At 45.4% G+C, this 25,148-nt stretch overlaps 1 protein-coding gene across 6 annotated transcripts in view; it reads left to right on the top strand.

Moving 5' to 3' along the window:
• The window catches only part of nfixb (nuclear factor I/Xb), a 117,243-nt gene that overhangs the window by 10,687 nt on the left and 81,408 nt on the right, over positions 1 to 25,148 (top strand). For 2 of the 6 annotated variants that reach the window (XM_061090379.1, XM_061090374.1), the window contains exon 1: positions 24,881 to 25,146. The exons of 1 other annotated variant lie outside the window; for it this stretch is intronic. In XM_061090379.1, coding sequence (XP_060946362.1) covers positions 24,979 to 25,146 — 168 coding nt within the window. In that variant the 5' untranslated portion in view covers positions 24,881 to 24,978. Of the gene's footprint in view, positions 1 to 912; positions 1,059 to 4,620; positions 4,657 to 24,880; positions 25,147 to 25,148 lie in introns of those variants that run through there. 3 more of the 6 variants (XM_061090376.1, XM_061090378.1, XM_061090377.1) reach the window with 3 other exon arrangements.

Here is a 25,148-nt window from a genome sequence, read left to right as displayed (position 1 = left end):
AGGCCCGGGTCCAAGCAGCTTCGTTTTATGACGTTCATGTGATATGTTTATCGCTCTCTGCTGTTTGCTTGTGAGCGAGCGAGAGAGAGAGAGAGGGAGAAAGAGACCGTTCTGTTCCCTCCGAGCTGTCGTGTTCTGATCCGGCTCCGAGGCTGTGATTATACGTTTGTCTCCTCCACTGTTTGCTAGTTTTCTCCTTCACAGTGAGAGTCATGCTGCAGAGACTGTTTGGCTTGGACTCACTTCACTGGTTTTCCAAACTGCAGTTGTGTGGTGCTCCAGACTGGGTCAAATATGGTTCAGCAAATAAATAGACTTATAGCTCCAGAGCCTCCAGGAGATAATGCAGCCATTCAAACGCCTGCAGAACTCGGTGAAGAGAGCACTCGAAGCTTTTAGTGCAAGTTCTCCTGCAGCTGCACACGTGACTCCGGTGCTTTGTACACATGCACATTATTAATTAAGTATTTAATCGGTCAGATCAGAGACGGTTCACGTCAACACGAGCTACAGAGGAAACGTGTCAGGGTTCAGAACAGGCGATGGTGTGACGCGGTTCTCTGGTGACACGTGTTTCCTCAGATCTGCAAATGCGGGAAAACGCGCACTGGTGTTACTGGTGTTACTGGTGTTACTGGATCTGGTCAGTGAACGCAACATTCGGAGATGCAGAAAAGCGCGGATAAATAAACCCTATGCGGAGATTTCCCCTAAAAAAATAATAATAAAAGATTTATCTCATTGCAAAAGCGAAATTAGTTTCGCGCAGCTCCTCCATGAATGTGCAGCTTCTTTTTATTTTTTTTGTTGAATCCTCCCAAACGCGAGGAGCGCGGGAGAAGCGCCCGAGAGGAGAAGGGGAGGGAGACAAAGTTTTTTCCCTGAAAGTTTGTGCAAGCTTTCACTTTCTAGGCGGGGTTACAGTAAGCTGCAGCAGCATGGACTGAGAGAAACAGGACGAGGAGCGAGTGCGATGCAGCACGATCCCGAGCTTCCTCCGACCTGAACCCGCTCCTCCTCTCTGAGAGAACATGTACTCCCCGTACTGCCTGACGCAGGTAACCTCCGCTGCGGCTGCTCCGCTACTCTGTGTGTGTCTGTGTGTGTGTGTCCGTGTGTGTTTCCATGTGTCCGCTGCCCGGGACTCGAACCCGCGACTCCGCTCGGGCCGTCGCGCGGAACTTTTTCTCTCCTGCGTAATTTCCATCGCACATGGGGGGTTTTTTGGTGTTTTTTTTTTGGAGAGAAAATGGCGATTCTCCCGAGATGAATTTCATATATTAGAAAAAATAGAGAGGAAAGAAGGAGGGGAGCGTGCGTGTGGAGGAGGGGAGAGAGAGAGAGAGGGAGTGAGAACGCGTGCACGGACACAGACTGGAGTTTAATATTTCTGCTGGAAGATGTGCGTGTGTCCGTGTGTGTGTGTGTGTGTGTGTGTGTGTGTGTGTGTGTGTGTGTGTGTGTCGGAGCTCGCCGGGAGTTGTTGGCTCGTGAGAGGAGTCGCCTCTGCACGTTGAGACCGGGGGAGGCGAGTGTGTGTGTGTGTGTGTGTGTGTGTGTGTGTGTGTGTGTCTGTGTGCGTACGTTCTTGTGTGTGTGTGTGTGTGTGTGTGTGTGTGTGTGTTTGTGTGCGTGTGTGTCTGTGTGTCTCTGTGTGTGTGTGTGGGGAAGCGTGCGTAAAGTTCTACGTGCATCTTCTGACATTTTTTTACTCCGCTGCACCAGTTGATCTTTTTTAACTTTGTAACTTGTGTGAATGACTTTGCATCTTTATCTATTTATCTATACTCTTGTGGTTTTATAACTTGTGTTTATACAACTTTATATCTATACGGATTTTATAACGTGTGTATATGGACCTTCTTATCTAAATATCTCTTTATATATATTTATATATTTATTTATTTTTCTACTGGTTTTATAACGGGTGTATATATAACTTCATATTTACATCTTTATATCCATACTCTAAAGTGACTTTATAGCTTGTGCATATATAACTTTTTATCTTTATCTCTCTACTGATTATAAAACGTGTGTATATAACTTAATATCAATATTTTTACATTCATACTCTGTGCTGATTATATAGTTAATGTGTATATAACTTTAAGTATATTTCTTTATATCTATCTATACTCTCTGATTGATTTTATATTTTCACCTTATATATTTTTATCTATAGCCTACACTAAGCTGATTTGATTTAAATTCCTTTATATATTTTTTAATAGCTCATTTCCATCTCCTCATTTTTCACAGTTAATTTGTATACAGAGTAAAAGTCTCCCGCTCTTTTCCTCTGTAGGATGTGGAATCATTGCTTCTTATTTTAAACTCTGTCATCACTTCACATTTTATGATTTTTACCTGCTGTTCTTTTGAGATAGTTGCTGTAGAAAAATAGTTATATATAGAGTTTATAGTTTAAAATCTGGGATTCGTCATTTTTAACAGAGTCTAGTTTTGTTGTTTGAATCAAATCCACGGCTTCAGATCCAGCGTTGAACTATCACAGACTCCTCAGTGTGAGACATGATAAATGTTACTTTAAACTTTAATATTTCTCCTCAGTCATAACTGTTGAAATTTTCTGTTCTTTATTCTCACTTCATCACCTTTAGATGATATTTCTGTTGCAGAAAATCGTTAAATATTTGTCCTAAAAAGACACGTTTAATGACGGAGTGAAGGATTGATAGTGAAGTAAGTAAAACACCGATATGAGACCAGCTCAGGTCTGGATCTTAGCTGTGCAGCACATCTGCACTGAAGCGTCCACTCCTCAACTCACTGTGGATCCTCTGTGATCAGGTGTTTTTTTCCTGTCGCTCTCACCAGCTTGTGTTCTGCAAAACAAAGTCAAATCTCATATTTAGACAACTTTTTTACCTTTTTAATATTTCCCCCTCAGAACCGTGAGCCTCTTTTCTTCCAGGTCCTTGAGACGTTGAAGGTATTTCCTCTCGGTTCAGCCAACCAGTGGCACAGGCCTGCCCAGCTGCTGGGAGTCCTGCTCTCATGAAGCAGACTTGTTTATCCCTCATTGGCTTTGTCTGACAGCCGACTGCCAGGGTCCCGTTTCATGTGTAATTCACTCCTGATTTCTCGCCGTGGTTTTATTAAAAGAGTTCTCCTCTGGTCGTGCTCCTCTGACAGCTCTGCTCTGGACCAGAGGCTCAGAGGATGTTCCTCGCTCATCGCATGGGCACCAGTCACGTCTGCTTTCCATTTACAGACATTAGCAGCTGGGATCGTAACTACGGCCTCTCGCTGACTCCAGAAAGGGAAAGGAGATTTTTATTATTTTCCTTAATTCTGAGTTTTATTGAAGAAACTGTTGCCGGCTCCTCAGAGGCTGAAACTCACTGAGAGATAGAGAGAAACTAGAAACAGATTGTTTCACACAGATGAGAATACGAACATCACCTTACAGGCCTTTTTTATTTGACTGCATCTGTAAATTCTTATGCATCTCTCATATGTAAGTATATTTCATTTAGCCACATTAATTCAACTTTAATTTAAAAGTAACTGGCATCAGAAGCTTGTGCACATTTTGCACGTGATGGTAACTTGCAGTTTGTCTTTGCTTGGGCAGGAAATTGATGGAAACACTTATTAAATATAGGCTGCTGTATTTTATTTATTTGATCAATTGTATCTGTGTGTGTGTAGGGGGGGGGGGTGTTTGTGTGTGTGTGTGTGTGTGTGTGTGTGTGTGTGTGTGTGTGTTGTGTGTGTGTGTGTGTGTGTGTGGCCAAGGAGTGTGGCTATTTGCACGTTGAGGAAAGTTGTATCTTCTCTTCCTCTTCTCTGCACAAAACACACACACACACACACACCCACCCACACACACACACACACACACACTCTCTCACACACACACATTCTCTCACAGCTCCCTGTTTGGACGTGAAGTCTCTTTTTGTTGATTTAATTGCTGTTAATAATTAAAAATTCCAGCTTGGACCTGGAATATGGAAACAATTGTAAACAATCGAATGAATTATTAACTGTGATAAAAGCCTCAGTGGAGAGAAGCTGGGAAGTGACGCTGCGTAATGGAGGCAAATTACAGAGGGAGAGCAGTGTGTGTGTGTGTGTGTGTGTGTGTGTGTGTGTGTGTAGAGTCGATGCAGTGTGTTAGAAATAAAAGATAAATATCAGATCGAGCTCTGTGTAGTTTATTACACTGTAGTGTCTTTTATTCATAAAGTGGATGAAAGATCCTAATTTTTCTGAATTTAGGAAAATTCCCTGTAACGTGAATGTTGTATTTTTCCTCCTCAAATTATCTTTGACATCTTTTAAAATGATCAACATCATTTATTTTACTTATGATTAATTCCTCCAAACCTGAACCCTGAGATCCCTGCAGGCCACAATGAGGCAGCACAAACATGCACACACCCATTCCTATTCTTTCCCATTCTCTCTTCTTATATTTTTAATTTAATGTCATTGCATCTTGAATCTGAAATGTGTGTAGTATGTTGTGCAGCTCGTGATGTTTTCCCTGGAGCGACCTGTTAACTGATTCCTTCCCTCTGCCTCCTCTGCTCTCCTGGACGCTGACCCCTGCTCTCCTCAACTCTTTACACCCTCTCAACACTAAAGTATTACCCTACTCATCTTCTAAACAATGCCTTAGTGGTAAGTCCTATTTAGTCCCTATTTGTTCAGCATCAGGTGTGTGTGTGTGTGTGTGTGTGTATGTTTCTATATATATATATATATATCTATATTCCATCATGAGAGAATGTGTATTTGTGGTGTGTCTCCTGCTGCTGCGGGGAGGGAACTTACACGATCCATGAAAAGTTTCATTTCTCTCCTGTTTTGTCGCCTCGTGTCAACGATATGACGATAAAACTATTGTTTATGTTTAAGTTGCACATCGCGAACAGACAGACAGAGGAAAGTAGGTCGCATTTTGGAAATAGGGAAATAATATGATGCCGAGGAATGAGCTTTTTCCTGCGCAATGAAAAGCAGAGAAGATCAGTGCAATCATTTCAAAAACAGCGAAATGATTTTTGAAACGTTTCCTCTGAATTCACTCAGATTAATTCAACATTGGTGCAGACTGTAACTTCCAGTGCACACGTTCCTCTTCTTCGCTCCTGGACGAAGAGATATGTTTCGTGCTCGTGCTCTCAGAAGCAGCAGCTCCGTGCACGCGCACAGGACTCGCACTTGTCTCGTGTGCGCGCTGCGCGTTGGGATATAGTTTCCTGACGTCACCGCCAGTTGTTCCTGCAGATGAGACTGACGCATTAGAACTTTTTGCGTTTACACATATTTGGTGAGGTGGCCATTACACCCCCCCTCTGCTCTCCCTCTCTCTCTCTCTCTCCCCCCCCCCCCCCTCTGTCTCTTCCCAAGGCCTGGAAAATGAGTTGGAACAGCTGCTCCGAGGATTAAAATCTGATGGAACCGCAGTCTGTATAAACAGAAAAAAATGTCGGATTTTTCAGAATTATAAGGACACACACACATACGCACCCGGGTGTGTGCACGAGCATAAGCGTGCACGAGCAAACACCTGCACGAGCATGCACGTGCACATGCAAACCTGCCCCTACAGAAGCCAAAAGTCTTCCTGCCAGTTCGCCTGCAGAGAGTCTCTGGCCTGGAGGAGCTGCAGGATCCCAGTCTCCAGGCGACTGTCTCACCTTTGTCCTTTAGAAAAAAAACAGAAATCTCCTATCCAGCCAGTTCACTGCTGTTTCATTTCACTTCAAAGTCAGAGGCTCTTATTGCATTTCTCAGATATTGAATCACGATATGACTGCGGAGTTTGTTTCAGCTGCTCACAACTTGGACTGACTTGATTATACATGTATATAAATGTAATATACAAGCCCGGTGTGGCTCGGCGGTGCCAAGCCTGCCCCAGAAGTGGAGCTGGTGTGGATGTTTGTGACGTGGCAGCCAGGGGACCACTCTCCGCTTGGCCACCAGACACGAGAGTGACCTCAGAGTCTGTTTGACTGACAGGTGGGGCTGATCTATTGTGCTCTCGTGTAACTGAGAGAGGACGACAGGCAGGGAGCACACCGGGTGAAATCGGAGTCCCTGATTGGCCGTGCTGCTGTTTTGTGCTGCCGTGCGGGATCTTTCCCCCCCCCCCGTCATCCTGGGACACCAGGAGGTCATAATGCCAGACACTGCCAAGGACACCATGTTCCTTTTACTTATTCATCTGGAGCGTGCTGCCAGCGCCAGTACAGCCCACCACCGAACCCGCCGCCATTACAAGACACTCGAGCTTAGCTCATTTCATAAGGTGGCGTTTTTTGGTTATTCGTGTCCTGCAGCTTAAAACCAGGAGCTGGTCCTGCTTCCACATCGCATGGCTCAGAATCTGAGCTTTTTATTTATGGTCTGTGAAGCTCTAAAGTCGGCAGCATGTTGTGGATTATTTGCATTCTAACTACACATTTAAATGAGAGGCTTATGAAGGTTTCTGTGATTAATGTCTTTGTCAGTCATATAAATTTTCCGTGTTTATTGTCAGCTCGTGACTGGGGGCCACCGTGCGTCAGCACCAGCAAATTTACGACAGTTTTTCCGAATGAAATGCAGAGCTTGTCTTTGGTGGCAGAGACAAAGACGAGATGAGCCGAGTGCATTTTGGCAGCAGGCGATATAGATTTGAATTAAGTAGCATGTAGTTTTTTATCTGGGGCTGCATGCAGAGAGAGGCAGAACCGACGGTGTCTCATTCAGTATCAGCACAGCTGTCCCAGCATCCGTGGAGAATGGATTCCTCCTGCTAGTGCCATGGGAGGCTCCAGCCAAGAAGAATGGGAGGATATCCAGTGTGTGCGCTCGTGTTTTAAAAGGAAGCCGAGGAGTGAGAGGAGAGAGTAGTACACTGGTGTGTGTGTCTATGTGTGTGTGTCTGTGTGTATACGTCTGTCTACGAATGTGCGTGTGATTTCTTCATGTGTGTGTCATGTTGTCTCCACCCGCCTCACTTTTCCTTCGCTCATGTCACCTCTGGCATGGATTAGTTCTTTGGCACAACCCCGGCGGCGCCCGCAGCCCCAGTGCGGTTCTGTGGTCGCCGATATGTTGTGCTGTTGCCATGGCTACTGAGCATACACCACTCCGGTGCTAAATTACATAATTGAGCTCGAATATACAGAGGAACACAAAACACTTTGTACAATATGAGAGCAAAGGGTGGGGGGGTGGGGGGGGTGGTGGTCTCATTTTTGGAAACCACCAAGACAAAGTGTGTCTGTACCGGAACGAACCACCAGCAGAAACCAGTGAAGCTCTGGTGAATGTTTGAGGGCTTTGTCAGCGCCGGTCCTCCCTCTGGTTCTCTGTCGGAAATCTGAACAACACCGGCACCAGTGTGTGTGTCTGTGGTGAGTGCTGGTTGTGACAGGGCAGATGAGGATACGGTATTTGTGGTGACACACACACACGTGGTGTTTGTGTGAAACAATGAGACGGAGAGAAGTGACGGCGTGTGTGTGTTTTAGAGAGGGTGTGGCCCCTTGAGTTCAGACACACACACACACACACACAGACACACACTTCTCTATTCGCCCTCGTCCTCCTCCAGGCTGTGAGAGTGTGTTGAATTCCACTGGTTGTGTCACGGCTGGTTTACACTGGAGTTGGTTTTAAGGATACGACCTTTGAACTGCAAAGTGGTTTGGTTCAGGGTCGATGAATGTGCAGTAACCTTAAAGACCTCATGAAGCAAAAGTCCCCTTTGACTCATTATCAAACCTTTAGATTACATTTTACAAGTCACAACATTTTGTCTTATTTCATTTTAAGAGGAAGTCAGGCGGCTAAAAAGCTAAACACCGAACATTTTCCTGAAATCTTCCGGAGAGGCTGAATATGTGAGAAAGCAAATGTCTGAGTCTGTTGCTTCTGGCATTTTCCCGCTTCTTTAACCGCCAGACCCCCCCCACCGGTAAAACATCTGGAAAAGGACATAAGTGAGGCCAATATGAGGAAATAGCTGGAGAATTCCCAGAGAGCGAGCCGGCGTGTCCATGACGTTTCAACACGTGACGGACGTAAAACTGAAGAAAACAAAAAGAATAGAAAAATATGTCATGTTGTGAACGAGTCTGACCCGGAAATCTTGAAAGACAAATTCTGGAAAATGTCCAGACCCAATTTTCCCAACGTTTTGGGTCAAGCTCTAGTTCTAAAAACGCTTAACAATAAATCTCAAACTTCCAAGTTACGTAACAACGCAAATTTTTATGTAAAGACTAAAACAAGTGGAGCGAAGGATCAGTAGAAGCAGAAGCTCGAGTGCATTATTACATATTGACACATGAATTTATGATCGCAGCATTAATATCAGCATTAGGCTCAATTTATTAATAGACTGAGAAATGTTCTTTGTTCTCGCTCGGAGCTGAACCGACGCCAGGATCCACACGCAGAGAAAACTCAGGAACTGGTTCTCTGGGATTCTTAATCAGAATGTGAAGTTTCCATGTAGAGGAGCAGCGCGGCGTTGAATTTCCACGATCTGCTGTGTTCTGCAGAAGAAGAACCTCAGGTCTCTGAGCCGGTGAGCGGGCGAAGCCGTTGTTCTCGTGGGTCACAGGTCAGCGGGGGTGCAGAGGCAGTGGCTGCAGATTGCTGCCGGCCCACGCCAGGTCTTCTTCGTGTGGGCAATCTGGGCTCGTTGTTTAGTCTGTCTGACCTACATCTCTATATATATACAGTAGACCCTTCATTACAAAGCTTCCAGATTAATCTGGATGAAATCTGATCTCTCTGTGTTCGACTGCAGCTTCTCTCTCTGCACAGACTCTCCACCTCCTTCACTTTCACTCCTTCACTTTCACTTGCCGTGCGATGAGAGGCAGATTCAGAGCTTCCACACAAACACGTGATCTTCTCCCAGGTGTGAGCTGCAGCCACGTTAGAAACAAACCGGATCCTGTGTCGGCGTCTGTTTGACTTCAAGCCCAAAGTCAACGTGTTCTCCTCTGTGGTTTCTCCTGCATAACACACCTGCTCATTACTCACAGGAGGCACAGGTGTGCGTTCCTTCAGAGAAACAGTGACGCTACAAACTGATGCTCCTCATGCTCCTCATGCTCCTGATGATCCTCATGCTCCTCATGCTCCTCATGCTCCTGATGCTCCTGATGCTCCTCATGCTCCTCATGCTCCTCATGATCCTCATGCTCCTCATGCTCCTCATGCTCCTCATGCTCCTGATGCTCCCGATGCTCCTGATGCTCCTCATGATCCTCATGCTCCTCATGCTCCTCATGATCCTGATGCTCCTCATCCTCCTCATGCTCCTCATGCTCCTGATGCTCCTCATGCTCCTCATGCTCCTCATGCTCCTCATGCTCCTCATGCTCCTCATGATCCTCATGCTCCTCATGTTGCTCCACAGTGTTTTCAGATGAACATCTTCCATCTATATTATCCCAGTATCTTCAGTTGAACTGTCAAGGCTTCGATTGGTTCAGTCATGTCTGAATGTTACTTTTAGCCAACTTTTTAATTATAACTTTTAGAGAACTTAACACAAATTTAACCCTTAGCTTACTATTCCAACCTTTAAATTGTTACTTTGAACTACTTCAACAAACTGTTTCCGCCTTTTAATCGTAACCTTTACCTTTTTATTTTAGCTGTTAGCTTTAACCTTTTAATCATAACGTGTAGCAAACTATTTAAAAAGTAGAGCCATAAGTTTCTACTATTTCAACTTTTTAATCGTAACTTTTAATTAACCATTCCAAAAAGCTAGATGTTCCAACATTAGCTCAACGTTTACACTGTTAGCTAACTATTTTTATTTATTTATTTGAACCGTTTAAACATTACTTTTACATCTATATATTTACAACTTTTAATCAAACCCCAGTTTCTGAATCTGGGCTGAAAGTAATTATGTCAGCAAAACACATTTTAACAATTTATCTTTGGTCCATCCATCCATCCATCCATTTCTCCGTCTGTCCATCCGTCCATTTACATGAAAAACACACCTGGTGAAGCCTGGAGAGGAAATGACAATCATTTAAACCAACAGCTCTCAGACATCCTCAGGCCACAGTTGATTAGGTCACGGTGGTGATTTCAATTGTTTCGTTGTCAAGAGATGACGCAACGCAATGACATCACTCGATGATGCCGTAGCATTCACCGTCTTTTCACCATTTCCCTTTGAGTAAAGACAAATTGATTGGCTCCTTGATTGTCCCTCAAACATCCCGAGGCCGTTTGTCCTCATCACGCTCAGGACCTCATGGTGGAGCAGAGGAGAAGGAGAATGAGTTCCTCCGGTGAACACGAGGAATCCACCTCAGCTATTTAGCAGATAAGATCCTGAGCCCAGAAATGATCATATTCATGACTTAGCATCAACATTTGACATCTTCTTTTATCCTCTCGCACCAGGACCATGGCTTAAAGCTTGTGATCAGGATTAATAGGCATTTATTGGGTTAATGTCGGAGGGAAAATCTTTTCCTGTCTTGGGGGTGGGTGGAGGAACGTTGACGCTCGGAGGCTTATGAACCCGCAAGTCAAACAGTAATGAAAACAGTTGTGACCTGATTTCAAGAGCCGGGGAAAAAAAAGACAGAGAGGAGACGAGAAGGAGGATTTTTAAGGTTACAGACAAAAAGACAACAATCAGACACAGGGCCTCATGCTTTTCCAACTTTGTCTTTTCTCGTCTCTCTTTCTTATTTGCCTCTCGTGTCGTCCTGTTACCTCTCCCTGTCTGTCCCTGTCTGCGTATCTGGTTCGGCCCCCCCCCCCCCCGTCCAGTAAGGAATCGCTGTCCCCCCAGGGAACAAAGTGCTGGAGCTTGCTCTCCGGAGCAGGAAGTTGGCGCGAGGCCAGCGGTGGAAAATCTATACTCGGTTGCATAATATAACAAATCTTTACCTCAGATGAACTCGGAGGAGGAGGCCTGGCAGCTGGGAGCAAACAGAGCTGCAGGGCGGGAGTTTGTGTGTTATTAACCGACTCTGTTTGTGTGGAAGTGTATGTGTTGGGTATGAGTGCTCGCTCTATACTGCTTGTGACTTGTGTTTGCAGGCTGGGGCAGGGGGCCCAGGGGTGCGTGAGACCCCGGGACCAGGCAGGCAGGGTGCACTACCGTCACATACACACTTGTTGGTGTGTTTAAAGGAGAAATAGAGCGTCAGAGTAGAGTCGAGTTCAAGCAGAACCCGGAGTTAGACTCAAACACGACTCTGCGGCTTCTTCTCTTCGGCCCGACCCAGTTGTTGCTGTTGTCCCGACTGCAGCTGCAGCGAATCCTCTGCGAGGGAATTCAAATATAAACTTTCTGCTCTGTTTAGGCTCAGAGAAATAGCTGCAGGATTAGTGTGCGTTACATGGAAAGTTGTATATTTGACTGGAAACTTCGGTGCAGGATAAGGATTCCATGTCACTGCTAAAATACAAAACACAGATGGAGCACATTTAGCGTTGCCCCGTGAGTTCATGGCGTGGCAGCGTCTCCGCTCGCCCAACGCTCATTACCACGGTTAGAAATTAAACTCTCTCTCTCTCTCTCTCTCTCTCTCTCTCTCCGCTGGTATTCAGATGTGTAGCCGGTGTTCATGTTCGCTGATTAATAATCCCGCAGGAGTCCTTTACGTGATGTGATCAACTTAAAAAAACCCGTAATGGAGAAACAGCCTGTGCCGCTCCTCTGTTGTGGCTGCAGTTCTGTCGAAGCGGGACCGGGGGGGGCGGGGGGGGGGGGGGGGGGAATGCACTCGCAAGCGCTCGGCTGTCTGACATGTCAAGCTGCTGTCAGTCTCGTCGGCGTGTCCCGGGAAACTTAAAACTGGGCTCATTATGGTCATCATCTGGAATAAAGTGCAATCATCCCCAGCCACCTGTGGCAAGCTGCTGCAGAGAAACGCCTCCTGTAGACTCACATATCACTTCACACACATTAACTCTATTTTATGATTTTTTCTTTCCGTCTGCACACCTGAACTAAAGTATTTTGGAAGCAGGAGTTAGGACTCATGTGGGGACCACAAATTGACGGTGTCCTGCAGCCTGGCGGTGGAGATTTACGATGGAAGTGAATAGGGACGGTGTGGGCGGGGGTGCAGAGGTGCACATTATGCGTTTCTTTCCTGTTTTTTCTTGAACACTCTGAAGAGCTGTGGGCCCTGGGACTGGTTCAGAGGAGTAAAACAACAGCAGCAGTATTTTTCTCCCTCGGTCCAGAAAGATTATAGAAAGAAATACGACAGGAGGAGAGTAAGGAAGGACGAGAAAGACATGGGAGAGGGAAATGGGCGGGAGAGAGAGAGAGAGGCCGTCGTCTGTGTGTTATAAATACAGTAGACTGGGGAGCACTCCATGTTCTTTTATTTTTTCTACCGGCATGATTTGTTTGATTTACTCTGTATCAATCAGCGGAGGATGTATTTAAACGAACTTGAAGTATATTTGAGAAAGAGTCTTTATAGCTGTGGCTGTTCCTATTCTCCTTTTACTTTCCTTGGAAGCCGGCCGTGATTAAAACAGACGATATAGCCGTATTGTATTTCCTCGGGGATTGGAAGGAATGCAGATGCATCATAACCATATTATACTAGTTAGGAGCGGTGTGTGTTGCCAAGCCTCTGGATGCAGGAGAGAGTAGACGCTGTTTAAAACTGGAGGGAGCCGAGTCCCACAAAGAGCCAGGATCCCACAACTGCAACAACAGGAGAGGACATCTGACACTGTTGGACTATATTTGACATTTCATAGGATCCACACGGAACCAGAGACAGATCTGTCCTCACTGTGAATAACCCAGCAGAGGAAATCTCCCCCCAGAAAAAGTTTCTCTCTCTCTCTCTCCGTGTGTTGATGTGCGTCCGTGTGCCACAGAATCCGTTTGGCATTTTTTGTTGTGAGGGAAGCATGTAGCTGGTGGGACTCTGGCCGGCACAATCCCTCCTCTGTTAAAACAATGCGGCAGTTGTCCTCCCTAACCTAATTACTCCCTCCAGGGGGAGAAAGGCAACAGCACCAAATCCCATAGTTAGGAGCTCTGATCTGGAGCCTGCTGCAAGAAAAGGCCTCATTCATTTCCCTCCAACACACACACACACACACACACACACACACACACACACACACACACACACTTTCTCTTTGGCCTGACGGAAGCTAATTACGCTCTAATATATCCTTATTTTTCTCCTGGTTTATTATTGTTGTAAATGAATTGATGCCGAGGATGTAATAGCATCTAAAGTCTGAGTAATACTGTCGTGATTTGCTGCCTTCATAAGCTCAGTGGTACCAACACAACACTGACGCACAGATAAAGAACTTACCATCAAAAATCCTAGTTGTAGAAAATAATTAACAAAAATTGAATATTTACACAAACCCGTCAAACTAGTCCTTCGTGTTGGCTGCTCCTGGAAATTTAGATTTATTCATAGATAATAAATTAATAAGTTAAAACTCATGAAGCGTTCATCAGTGTGAATTCTCAGTTAGTGGAAGGAACTGTAAGGAATGTAAAAACTTTGCTTTAACAGCTTCCTGTCTTTCCCTTGTTTTGCATTTTTCACCTTCCTTAACCTCTCGTCTGTCACTTACTGGCAGCTAAAAACTTTATTACTGTAACTTCAGACAAGGAAGTCTGCATCGGAACGGGATGTGTGTGTGTGTGTGTGTGTATGTAGTGTGTGTGTAGAGTGGCACTCAGCGAAAAGAGGAAAAGGGTGTTAAAGTCTTAATTCTCCCTCAACCAACCTGTTTTGTTTACTTGTCTCTCCTCTCAGGAAGATTAGAGCAGCCATTGTGTGGAGGGCTTGGGAAATAAGGCCTGAAGTTTATATTTGGAGATTGTTGCCGTGCTGGTCTAGACTGTCGGGGGTTCAGACGTCTTTGTTTGTGCGTCTGGAGAAAAAGAAAAAATCCCATTTGTTGCCACTGAGATCGAGATTTCTTTTTGCCTGTTTGACCTGTTTGTGTCAAAGATCTAAATATTCAATGGGACCTTTTATACAGTTTTATTGAGTCTCTGCTCCTCACCTGAACAAATGAGATCCTCAGTTTGTGTTTGTGTGCGTCTGGTCGAGCGGCGTCCGTCCTCGGCCGTGATCCTCTCCGGTGTGAGGGTTCGATTCCGTCAGTAGCAGCGGAAACTCTGCTTTAACAGCATTAGCAGAACTCTGTGTTAACTCTTTTATAATCCTGATTACCGACCTCTTTGTGTTCTCTTTACATTTCATAGATTTTAATCCTGTAAATGATCTTTTCTGCTCTTTCCCGGCTTCTCTGTTTGCTTCTGACTCATTAACTCGTCCTGTTCTGGCGCCGGTGCCAGCTCGGGAGATTGGCCTGTCAGTGGCCGCCATGATTGACTTTGTTTTTCATCACATTAATAACCTCTTCTTTGTAATTGAAGCCAGCAGTAGGTTTATTAACCTCTTGTTGTTTTTACTCCAGACCCTAAAAAAAATCACATTTTATATCTTAATGATTGGGTCCAATCTATTATCTGTAACTCTGGTTAATGGTCCTTGTTATCAACCATCGTCCTTATGTGGAAAACTAATCTTTATCCGTCTTTAATGCGGTGCAGGTAGTTAAAGGGAGATGGTGTGATGTGTGTTCATGAGTCACAGTGAGCTGGAGTTATTTCCTCTGTTATTTCTTTCACTTTCTTTTCCTTCAGCCCTTCTCGCCCTCCCTCCTATTCTCCCTGTTCTGTTTAGTATTTTTTTGGTTTTCTTTATCAGGGCTCGTACAGACACATAGAACCACACCTCTGTCAAGTATTCGCCCCTGGTTGGTGCTTTGTGTCCACGGCAGACACGAGACAAAGTGCCGGGCCCACGGGCTGAGCCACTTTCTCACTTTGCTCAGGATCCATACAGGCAGGACCTCAGATCATCAGGGTTTAATTAATAACTTATGGCTACAGCTTAAGCTCAGTTTCTTGGCTAATTCCGACGGAAAAAGTACGAAGATAAAAAAGAATATATAGACAGGAAGCCGAAACGGGGGTGTGCACAGACGTGGAGGGTGAGGCGGTGGGGGTTGCGAGTCGAGATGGCGGCAAAGCATTTGCATAAAGGGCAGGGCAGCATGCCCAATGGTGGAAAAGGTTGGCATCACGCCTTTCAGACTGGCAGAGAGGGAAGACTGGAGCGAGAGAGAGAGACAGAGAGAGAGGGGGGGTGCAGTCAATAGTGCATCCCTTGTTCAAAAAGAGGAGGTCCCTCGCTGTTGGCAGGAGCGCAGGCTAAATCTCTGGTTTGATTGTGTGCTAGATTGCCCCTTTATTTGTCTGATTGCAAAGCGTTCAACTCTGCATTAGCAGCGGGCTTCTCTGTCCAGGAGGAGGTTCTGTTCCTCGGCCTCGGCCGGGTCGGCTGCTCCACATGCTCAACGTCTTCAGGTCCACGTCTCGTGCAATCAGCCCGGCGAAGCACGAGCTGGAACCTTCTGACCCGTCTGTTCTCTCTCCGTCCTGCGATGGCACGCCGGCGTCTCCCAGGTTCACGACAGTGTTGATTTAGCCCTGATGCCACGTTCGCTTGTGTTTTCATAGATAATTACCGGCCTGGAGACAAGACCTCTCCTGTCTGTGTGTGCCTGTCTCACCTTCTCTCTGTCAGAGTGCACGGCTGCTGCCCTCGTGCACGCCGTCGTCCTGGTGATGTCATGGTAGAAGAGAAAGAAAAGGTTATTTAGCGAGGGCCTGTTAGTTTTGGGCCCCGGGTCCATTGGCGTTGTAGCCTATAGAGTTCCGGCGCTCTTGCCATCGCCGGCCGACCCGTTGACATCACAACCTCGTGCTGCTGTAAACTCATTGTGACCACAAACCTTAACGACCATTTTCATTCTGGGCTCCTTGGGTTAATACATGAGATTTAATTTCTATTTCATTCTGAATTTATGTAGAATTCTTGCGTAGATCCTCATTTTCTCTGAGCAACAATCAAAATTAGCTCATTGAATTCAGTTAATATTGATATGAAATAGAGAAAGATACAAATGTTTCAGAATAAATTAATAAAATGATAAAATGATGAAACAAACCATAAAAAACATGAATTCAGTAAAAGCACCAACGCAACTCTCTTAAGACCTTGATTCAAAATCTGAATAAATTCAAATATAAAGTCGGACTTACAACAATCTGTTCTGAATTAGATAAAAATTTGTACAGAACAAATTACAGCCAATAGCAATAATATATGGAAGGTACAATATTAAATCATTAAGGCTTTAAAATGCATGTTTGGGGAAGTGTTTCAGCTGCTTCTACTTTTAATAATTCATTGACCTTCTTTGAAATATGTTGTATTCTATATGTAAAATCTTAATTTGAAAAATAAAAAGCAATTCCAGATGTCAAATAAATCTGGTGAGGAGTCAAGTAGCATTCAAATAAAAGTACCTCAAATTAAATGCAATTCATGAGTCAAACTTTTGAATATTCTATTTTTTATGTGTGATATTTGTTTCAAGATTCCCCAAATTTCCCGGTCTGTCTCTAAGCGATTCTCTTTTTCCCGTATGAGCCGAGTTAATCTTGCTTTAATCAGTTTGCTGTGTTCATGTCGTCCGTTAGTGATGAGACAGAAGCCGACTGTGCACACAGAAAGTTTCTCTACAGTTAAGATGAAGATTAATTTTCCTTCTCTTTCTTCCCTCGACAACAAAGTGCGAAGCTTCTGTAACTTCGGAAGATTCTCGGTTTGACTGACGCACAGAAGGACCGAGGAGTTTGTCCCTCGTCACTCACCATATGGAGGCTTTTGCTTTACGGCCAATATGAACAGGAGGAATCGTTACAGGAAGTGAAACCTCAATGTTCGCGTTGGCACCAAACTAATGTTTTAACACATGCTGGAAACAATGTGACCCTAGAAGGAGACTGAAGAAGCAGCAGAATGACGATCGGGTCACAACGTGCATGTGTGATATATTATAAACTCTGCAGCAACATATTATCTGACATCAAGCTGTTGTGTTAACACGCCGCTCGTGCTCTCTCGTAAATTAACTCGCATATTGTGCACAAAGGCTGCAACGACAAAAAGCTGCAACACAAAGTAGAGGCAGCTTTAAAACAAGAGCACGTAAGAGTGGTGATTAGTATTAGTGTGTGTGTGCTTGTGTGTTTGTGTGTGTGTGGCGTTTTCAGGTTTGCTCCAGTGCAACACAACAGTTGTGCGGTCAGCTTTGGCTCCGAACAACAAACACCAGCGTTCTGCGTCAGTGTTGGTCTCGGGTCTGAAAGCACAGCCGTGTTGTTTCAGCTCACTTTCCTCTCTGCAGCCGTGTGTGAGCGGCTGAACTTTAGCATTTCATACTCGTCTCTTTGAAAAGAACGAGCAAAGCCCTACAGCTTTGTTAAGCGGCAAGTTAACACATGAACCTGAAGATCCCTGATTTGCATTTCAGGGCCGTGTTGACACTCTTAATTCTGCTGAGGGATCTTTTCATAAGAGGAGCGGTGGTGTAACAGTCCCGCCGCTTTGTGCCGGTAATTCTCCCTGACGTGTGTCAACCACAGGGTCCAGATCAAAGACACGGTCCAGATCAAAGACAGAAGGAGCTTACAGACGCTAGCTGCTTAGGCTCCGTTCAAGTGACCTCTCACCTCCGGAAGGATCAAATGTTTGTGACGTGTCCATCCGTCAAACTTCCATCGAACCAAAAGGGGAAAGCAGCGTGAAAGAGAATGAATTCAAATGTGTGTTCTGATCACAGAGCTTTCACCAGCGCAGACAATTAACAGCGGCCATCAGCCGACTGCTGCAGAAAGCTGCCGGCCTTTTCCACGTCCGTCTCCTCCACCAAACTCAAGAAGTAGTATTCATAACCCGGTGGGAACCTTCAGATTAAATAGTTCTGTTTGCAACTAAAAGAACAAGTGAGGCGTTGACAACCTGGTCGGTAGTATCACAGTTCCTCAGTCGGGCCTGGCAGCCGGGGGGGCAGCCGGTGAGAAAACACTCAGTCATGGCTGTTGTGGTGCTGAGTCGGCCTGTCCCGGCACGGCCCCTCACACACACACACACACACACACATGAGTGAGACTCAGGGCGGCTCCTTCATCCAGCAGCACATTCTTTCTAGACTCGGGGGGGTTCGAGGAAAAGGTGTGTGTTCATGCAAGTGTGCAGATAAGTAGTGTGTGGCACGAGGCAGCTTCAGGAGATTTGAAGGTGAGTTCCATCAGCTGCCTGGTGATCCAGTGATCACCTCATGCTGGTTCGGGTTCAGCTGTGTGTGTCAGTGTCTTCCTCTTGCTCATCAGCACCATGAGTCTTCACCCGAGAACATCTGCACGTCCCGACACGCTTCACTCCTCGGCGAGCAGCAACACATATTGTTTTATGTGAAATGGCCAAAGAGGATCATAAAACCCGGATGGCCTCCGGTGATCTGGTTCCCTTTGATCTCGCTGCTCTCACAACTTATAAATGAGGTGATTCTTTTATTCCTCTTTGGTTTTGCCGTGCACAGAACCTCTAGTGTTCCTCGTGTGAGTTCACGTGTGTTCCTGCTGGAACCCAGAGGTTCTGAGGAAGGGCCCGGTCTGGTTCCCAGTGCAGCCAGGCAGCAGAGCCCCTTTGTGGGACTGGAATGTGCCGTGCGTGCCTCTTGCTCTGCTGGTTGCCCCCCCACACGGCCCACCCCGGGCACGTTAGCACGCAGCCGCCGCAAATTGCTTGCAGATTTTTCACACCTAGTAATGCACTGGTGTGTAAACTCAGATAAGTGCGAGCGACGCTGGGGCGCCGAGCCGTGGATCTTCACGCATCACTTGCGAGAGCCCCAGTAACGGTGACTTCTCCCCTGTCTTTAAATTTTAATCTCATGTCCCCCCCCCCCCACAGTTTCTAATGATTAACAGGAGCGATTCCAGTGTGTGATAACAACCTGGAGACATGCAGCAGCCACTGGAGCTTGTTCTCATTACTGTACCAAACCACAGAAAGCTCATAGAAGACGTGGAGCATCTGGGAAACTGGTGCGTTGGTTTGGGATAAAACCAGTGGACACACCTGCTCCCTGGAAAAATACTTTATTTACAATTTTCAGATACATAACAAAGTGTTGACAAGACATAATATAAATTCACAAACAAAAACAAAACATAGGGTTTAAACACACACCAAAAACAAATAATCAAAATAAAAACTAGCTGCCAGACAGATTACTCAATTACGTATATGGTCTTTCGGGAATGGTCTCACAATATCTCAAAGATAGGGCCAAGTAACATGAATAAGTATACCGAGTAATATACTACATCAACTAAAGTAGCCAGGTAGGTCAGAGTTTCTGTGGAGTTAAAGATATATTGCACTGTGCCAAAGCATTTCCCCATGTTCTCTCAAACATTTTCTGTGTGTTGCCTTTGTGTTGACGCAGTTTTCCATTTGAATAACAGAGAACATCTCGTCAAGCCGACAAATGCTTATTTTATAACGTTCCCTGATATTGTTGAGGTCAAAAAATTACAATAACAAATCAAATCTGAATGCTTTGCACTCTTAAGTAAATGATGGAGCCTGTTACCCTCTCCTCTCCATCGCCCCTGACCCTGTCTCCTCATCCACCTTCCTGTGACCTGGCTCTCTGTCAGAGGCCCGGGCCGGGGCCAGGGTCAGCCGGGGTCAAACTCTGTCCGGGGTCAGGGACGCTCAGTCGGGCACAGAGCTGCACTAATGAAGGGCCGGGCGGCTGGGAGGCCCTCGGGTTATGAGACACTGGTTTAATTGGTCTAATGAGACGAGGTCGTCCACCGGAGGACAAAGCGTCTCCGTCTGTCTCTGAAGTTTCACCAGTGATTTACGGACAAATCATGTAGATTCTCCATGTTCTTGTAATTCAAAAAAGATGAAATCATTGAGATGATCAACGTTTGAAGGAAAACAAAACACTCGAGCCAAAAAATTCATCATAACAAAATTTTAAAAAAGCATTTCACCGTGCCAACATTATGATTTTGTATTTTTTTGGCTTGGCGACGTGGAATATTACCTCCATCGTCTCCTGGAGTCAGTCAAGGCTGGAATAAAAAAACTAAAAGATAATTATATTTGTTTTTTAGAAAGTCTTTATTTTATCTGTATATATGGATGTGGAGGGTTTTACTTTAGAGGAATAGAGCAGCCCTTTATTTTATTGAGCCTTATGTATTTATATTTATCAACTCAACCTTTATCTTCCACTTCAATGCAACATTAGAAAGTAGAACAAGACACTTTATATTCATATACACATATATATTTTGTAAATTATATTTAATTGGCTGGTTTTCCTTTTGACCTATATATAGAAATCCACATTAAATGTTCAAAAAAACCTTATTGGGAAAAATCTCACAGGCAAAATATTTCAATATCGTTTTTCCCTAATATTATTATTAATAATGAATAGATCACAATAGGATAATTCTTCAGGCACATTAATAAAATCGATGTTAACAGTTTTAAAGGGTGGATTATTCGTGTGTTAAAATGCAGTGCAGGGTCTTCACACGCACTAATGAATCACACGGAGCTTTTCAGAGTAAAAGCGTCTTTCTCTGCAGCTGAAAGAGTTAATCTGAAGTTGGCAGCCGCGGCCTCACTCAGCGACGTGCGGAGAATAGAAAAATAAAGGACTTCAAAAATCATTTCTTTTGTCTCTGCTCACATTCAGCTCAGGCTTTTTTTTACGGTGATGATATTTTATTTTTGCAGAATGAAAACTGGCTCGTTCGCAGTGGAAAATGCGGTTTGAATCTTTGATTTAGTAACAAAATAAATCCAGTGGTATTTCGCTTCAGTTTTTCTAAACAGATCCTTTAATAATAAGAAGAATAAAACACAGACGGTGGATCTGGGTCATTTTGGGCCTCAGCAGGAAAAACAGGCTTTTTTCTTCAAGTGCAGCATGAATATTAAAATTAATTTATAATAATTCGTCGGGTTTTAAAAAGCGTTTCAGCCTCGTGGTTTTATTTCCTCGTCTCCAGCTCTTTTATCATTTGATTCCCGGCTGCACATTTCCCCTCTTTTTAAAGATTCATATTTTTAAATGAGGAGAAAGAAGAAGAAACGTGATAATGCGGTTTTGATATTTCTTCATAAACGAGTCCTGGACGATGGAGCCTCACAGAAACAACAAAATCATTTAAATGTAATATTTCCAGGTGTGAAATATGACCCTCAATGCACCGTGCGCTGTGTAATTCTCCGGAGTCCTTTAATGTGAAGGAGAAGCCGAGTTTTTAGTTTTGTAGGTGACCAGGTGACGCGTTAGAAAACACGGATCACGCAGATCACGCGCCTTCCGATCGATAATCGATGATTCACGCACAGTGACGTAGGAGGCCGCACGCGCGCTCTGGCCTCCGGTGGATCCTCAGGTGAGAAGATGAACCTTCGTCACGTGATGACGCTGCCCCCCCCCCCCCCCAGCCCTGTGACTCTGTTTTATTTCTCGTTCACAAACAGCAGAACGAAGGAGAAATGACTTACAAAGCCCTTGTAGTCAGATTCCAGTGACGTGTGAATGGAGGAGTATTTGCATTTTGGCAGGGTCACCGGGAAAAGCTTTAAATCTGAGTGAAAGGCATCAGACTCAGGGATCACCAGTGCCAGTTCTCTGCTGCTGCTGGGGTTCCAGCTGCAGGTGCTGGAGACAGGGACACGTCTCTGTAAAGAGTCCGGGACAAACATGATAAAACTGTTCATATCGATAATTATCAGGATAAAAATTATGATTTATTCTAAGTTTAGAGACTCCTGAGTGAAGGTTGTGGTTCTAAACTCGTCTTCAGTTTACTGGAACCATTTAGAAGCTTTATACAAATATAAATATTGGACTTTTAAAATCTAATTGCTGTAATTATCGATATTGCTGCTGTTAGTTTGCAGGTGGTGATGGAGAGATAGATATATCTGATTAGGGCCGTGGCCAAAAATTATATCAAAATATAAATGTTCCTATCGATTATATGATGATAAATGTCACGTTATCATTTCATTTTTAGTTTAAAGACTCAAAGTGGTTTTAATCTGGTCTTTATGACCAGAGAACGACCAATTAAAAAATGTTTTGTAAATCTGAGCTCAATCAATTACGTGTTTCACCTCCTCTCAATCCATAAACATCATATATATATATATATATATATTAGACATATGGATGTCTAGCCCTTTATCTGATTCCTCTCTCTCTTTCTCTCTCTCCCCCACACACACACTCCTCTCTCAGAAGGTGTGTGTTCTCCTCGGCCTCCTTTGTTGCTCTATCCAACCATACATCAAACTTTGGCGTGGTCCGGTGACCCGCTCGGCGCCGGGGGCCGAGCGGCGAGCTGCGTTGTCCTTCAGCGTGTTCACAGTTGACGGCTGATGTTTCATTAGTCTGATGCTCGGGGCTGATGATGATGATGAGGCTGAAACGCGTCGCTGTGAGGAGGCTGTGATGTTTATTCGAGAGGAAATGGTGGCGCTGAGTGTTTGAGTGCCTCTGCCTGTGTCTTTTGTTTGTGCATTTGCAGTCTGGCTTTGATTAAACAGTAATTCCAATGACCTTGGTCATTATTTTCACATGTAGACTTCCCTCCCTGCGTCAGCCTCGCTCAGTTCGGAGCTCGTTCAGACGCTGCGGCTGCACCTGTTGGGTCGTTCTCCTGAAACAAGGGGAGAAAACTCTGAATCTTAAACGCTCATTTAATCAATTATTCTCCCAACGAGTTTGTCTCTTATTGCTTCGTTGACAAAAGGCCTTTTTATAATTTCCCCTGAACGCACGGTGACATCTTCAAACGGCTTCTTTTGTCTTTATAAGCAGTCGGAAACAAATAATTTTTAGTTTAGCTTCACACGTGAGAAGGAAAACATCCATTGATCATGTTGGAGAAACTGGAACAAGCGATTTATTTGCAATCAATCGTTTGCCGACTACCAGTTTTCTCTCAGTCGACAAATCGATGAACCGAACCCTCGGCTCTGCTCGCTCCTCACACACGCTGACTCCGTGTGAATCTCAGCCGTGTTCTGGTGTTTGTGGCGTTGGATCCTCGTTGGCAGCGTGGTGGATGTTGTCAGAACAGCCGCTGAGCGGAGGAATCACATGATTTATGTGTGTACGCTGAATGTTGTTTGTTTGGAGTCACGAGCTTCGGTTGCCGCTCGGTGATTCAGTTTGTGGCTTCAGACCGAAGCCGTCTGCAGAGCAGGTGCAACCCGGACGTCATAACGATGAGGCAACATGGCGCCGCACGACCACGCCAAATCCTCCCGGGGACGCGGGAGGACGGCGAGGAGCAGACATTTTGGGGTTTGGGGGATTTCATGGGAAACATTCACAGTATTGAACACAGCTGAGGCAGATTCTGTTTCCTCTGCCGTGCCCCTGGTTTATAAACTCTGTAACCATTTCTTCATTTGTGCATCTAAACCATGTCGCCGGTGATCTGTGTGTGAGCCGTCGGAGCAGTGCGGCGGCCCGGGTGTGTTCCTCCCTCTTTGTTTGCTGTGGTGAACCCGCGAGCAGCTGCCGGCGGCGGGTCTGCAGGGATCCTGAAGCTGTGTGTCCTCTCTGTGCCATCCTCTGCCAAGGTGGCATTATGCAAGCAGAGAGAGAGGGGTAGAGCGAGGCAGAGCCGCGCAGAGGAGGGCGGGGGGGTGGGGGTTGGGGGGGAGTGGCGGGGCGCACGAGGCGATGGCGGCCATAGTAAAGATGGCGGCAGGCTGCGGGCGGCTGGGATTGGTGCAGGAGACGACTCGCTCCCCTGAACTTTGCCTCCGTGTCAGAGTGGAACTTGTCGATTTGGCAAATTGTGCAACGTCGGACAAGGCTGCTCGCTCTCTTACACTCCCACCTGCTCCCTCTCTCTCTCTCCCTCTCTCTCGTGCACGCTCTCTCTCTCTCCCCCTCTCTTTGCCACGACGCCCCCACCCCCCCCTCTCCTCCTCCTCCTCCTCCTCTTTCTCTTTTCCCTCCCTTTCAGCTCTTGAAGCTAACGCATTGGCTGGGCTACAGGCATCTTGCTGCCAAATAGGTGGGCCCTCCTCGCGCTGGCAGAGGCTCAAGCGATGGTTAGGGAAAGAACGCGGAGAGGACGAGAGACGGCGAGCGAGAAACAGAAAGAGAAAGAGAGAGAGTTGGAGAGAAAAGGGGAAAAAAGAAGCGGCACTCGGCTCTGCCAGCGGTCGTATGCGCTCGTCCAACATTGATTCGGCTCTCTCTTTTTTTTCCCTATTCTGTGCTCTGCTCTCCCTGGCCCCCCCATCTGTGTGTGTGTCTGTGTGTGTGTGTGTGTGTGTGTGCGTGTGCACGAGTCTCGCGCCGGGCCCAGGGATCAGAACAGACACCACCACCAATTACACTTTGCCAAGGACTTTTTTTTTTTTTCTCGTAGGTTTTTTGGAAAGCACAAAGGACTGTTTATTTTAAGTCCCCGTTGTTAAAGTTTTTTTTCTCCCAGAATGCACTGCTCTTAACGTTTCTATTTTTACCTGACAATTTTTTTTACTACAACTTTTTATCCGGCCTTTTTGTTTTTGTTGTTTTTTTTTGGTCTAATGAGCTTCTGCTCGAGTTCCTGCCGCGAATCTTTAACTTCCTAAAATCTTTGTTGTGGTTTTGTTTTAAAAATGTTCTTCTACGTTTTTTTGTGAGCGTCATAGTCGGCTAATTTATTTTTCGTACAACCCCGCAATTTTGAATTTTTTTTTTTTCATCTGCTAATTCTCCACTCGCTGCCAAACCAGCGCTCGCTTTACATTTGGGAAGCAACAAAAAAAAAAAAAAAAAATCTGGTGCTGGAGATCTTTTTTTTTTTTTCGCTTTAAACGCTGTGCCAAATTTATGATGAGAGTGCAAAATGGTAACTACCAGGCCGTCTGTCTTCCTTCTAGCTGTGTGTGGTTCTCTGTGGTGATTTCTCTCTGCTTTCAGTTTGTTGTGGAAATGTGAGTCTGGTTGGTTGGAGCTCCCCTCTGCATGGTAGCACCGATAGGAAATGGTATGGCTGATCTTTTAGCAGCACATTTCAACAGTGGTCTTGTGGCGGCAAAGCTTGGCGGTGGTGAGCGACCGGTGTGTGGCAACCCTGGCACAGGAACGCTGTGGCGAGATCTGGGCTTTGTTGCCCAGAGATATGTAGTGAAGGT

The sequence above is a fragment of the Limanda limanda genome, chromosome 17 (genome assembly GCF_963576545.1).
Source record: "Limanda limanda chromosome 17, fLimLim1.1, whole genome shotgun sequence".
Lineage (NCBI taxonomy): Eukaryota > Metazoa > Chordata > Actinopteri > Pleuronectiformes > Pleuronectidae > Limanda > Limanda limanda.
This window is presented reverse-complemented; position numbering and strand designations above follow the sequence as displayed.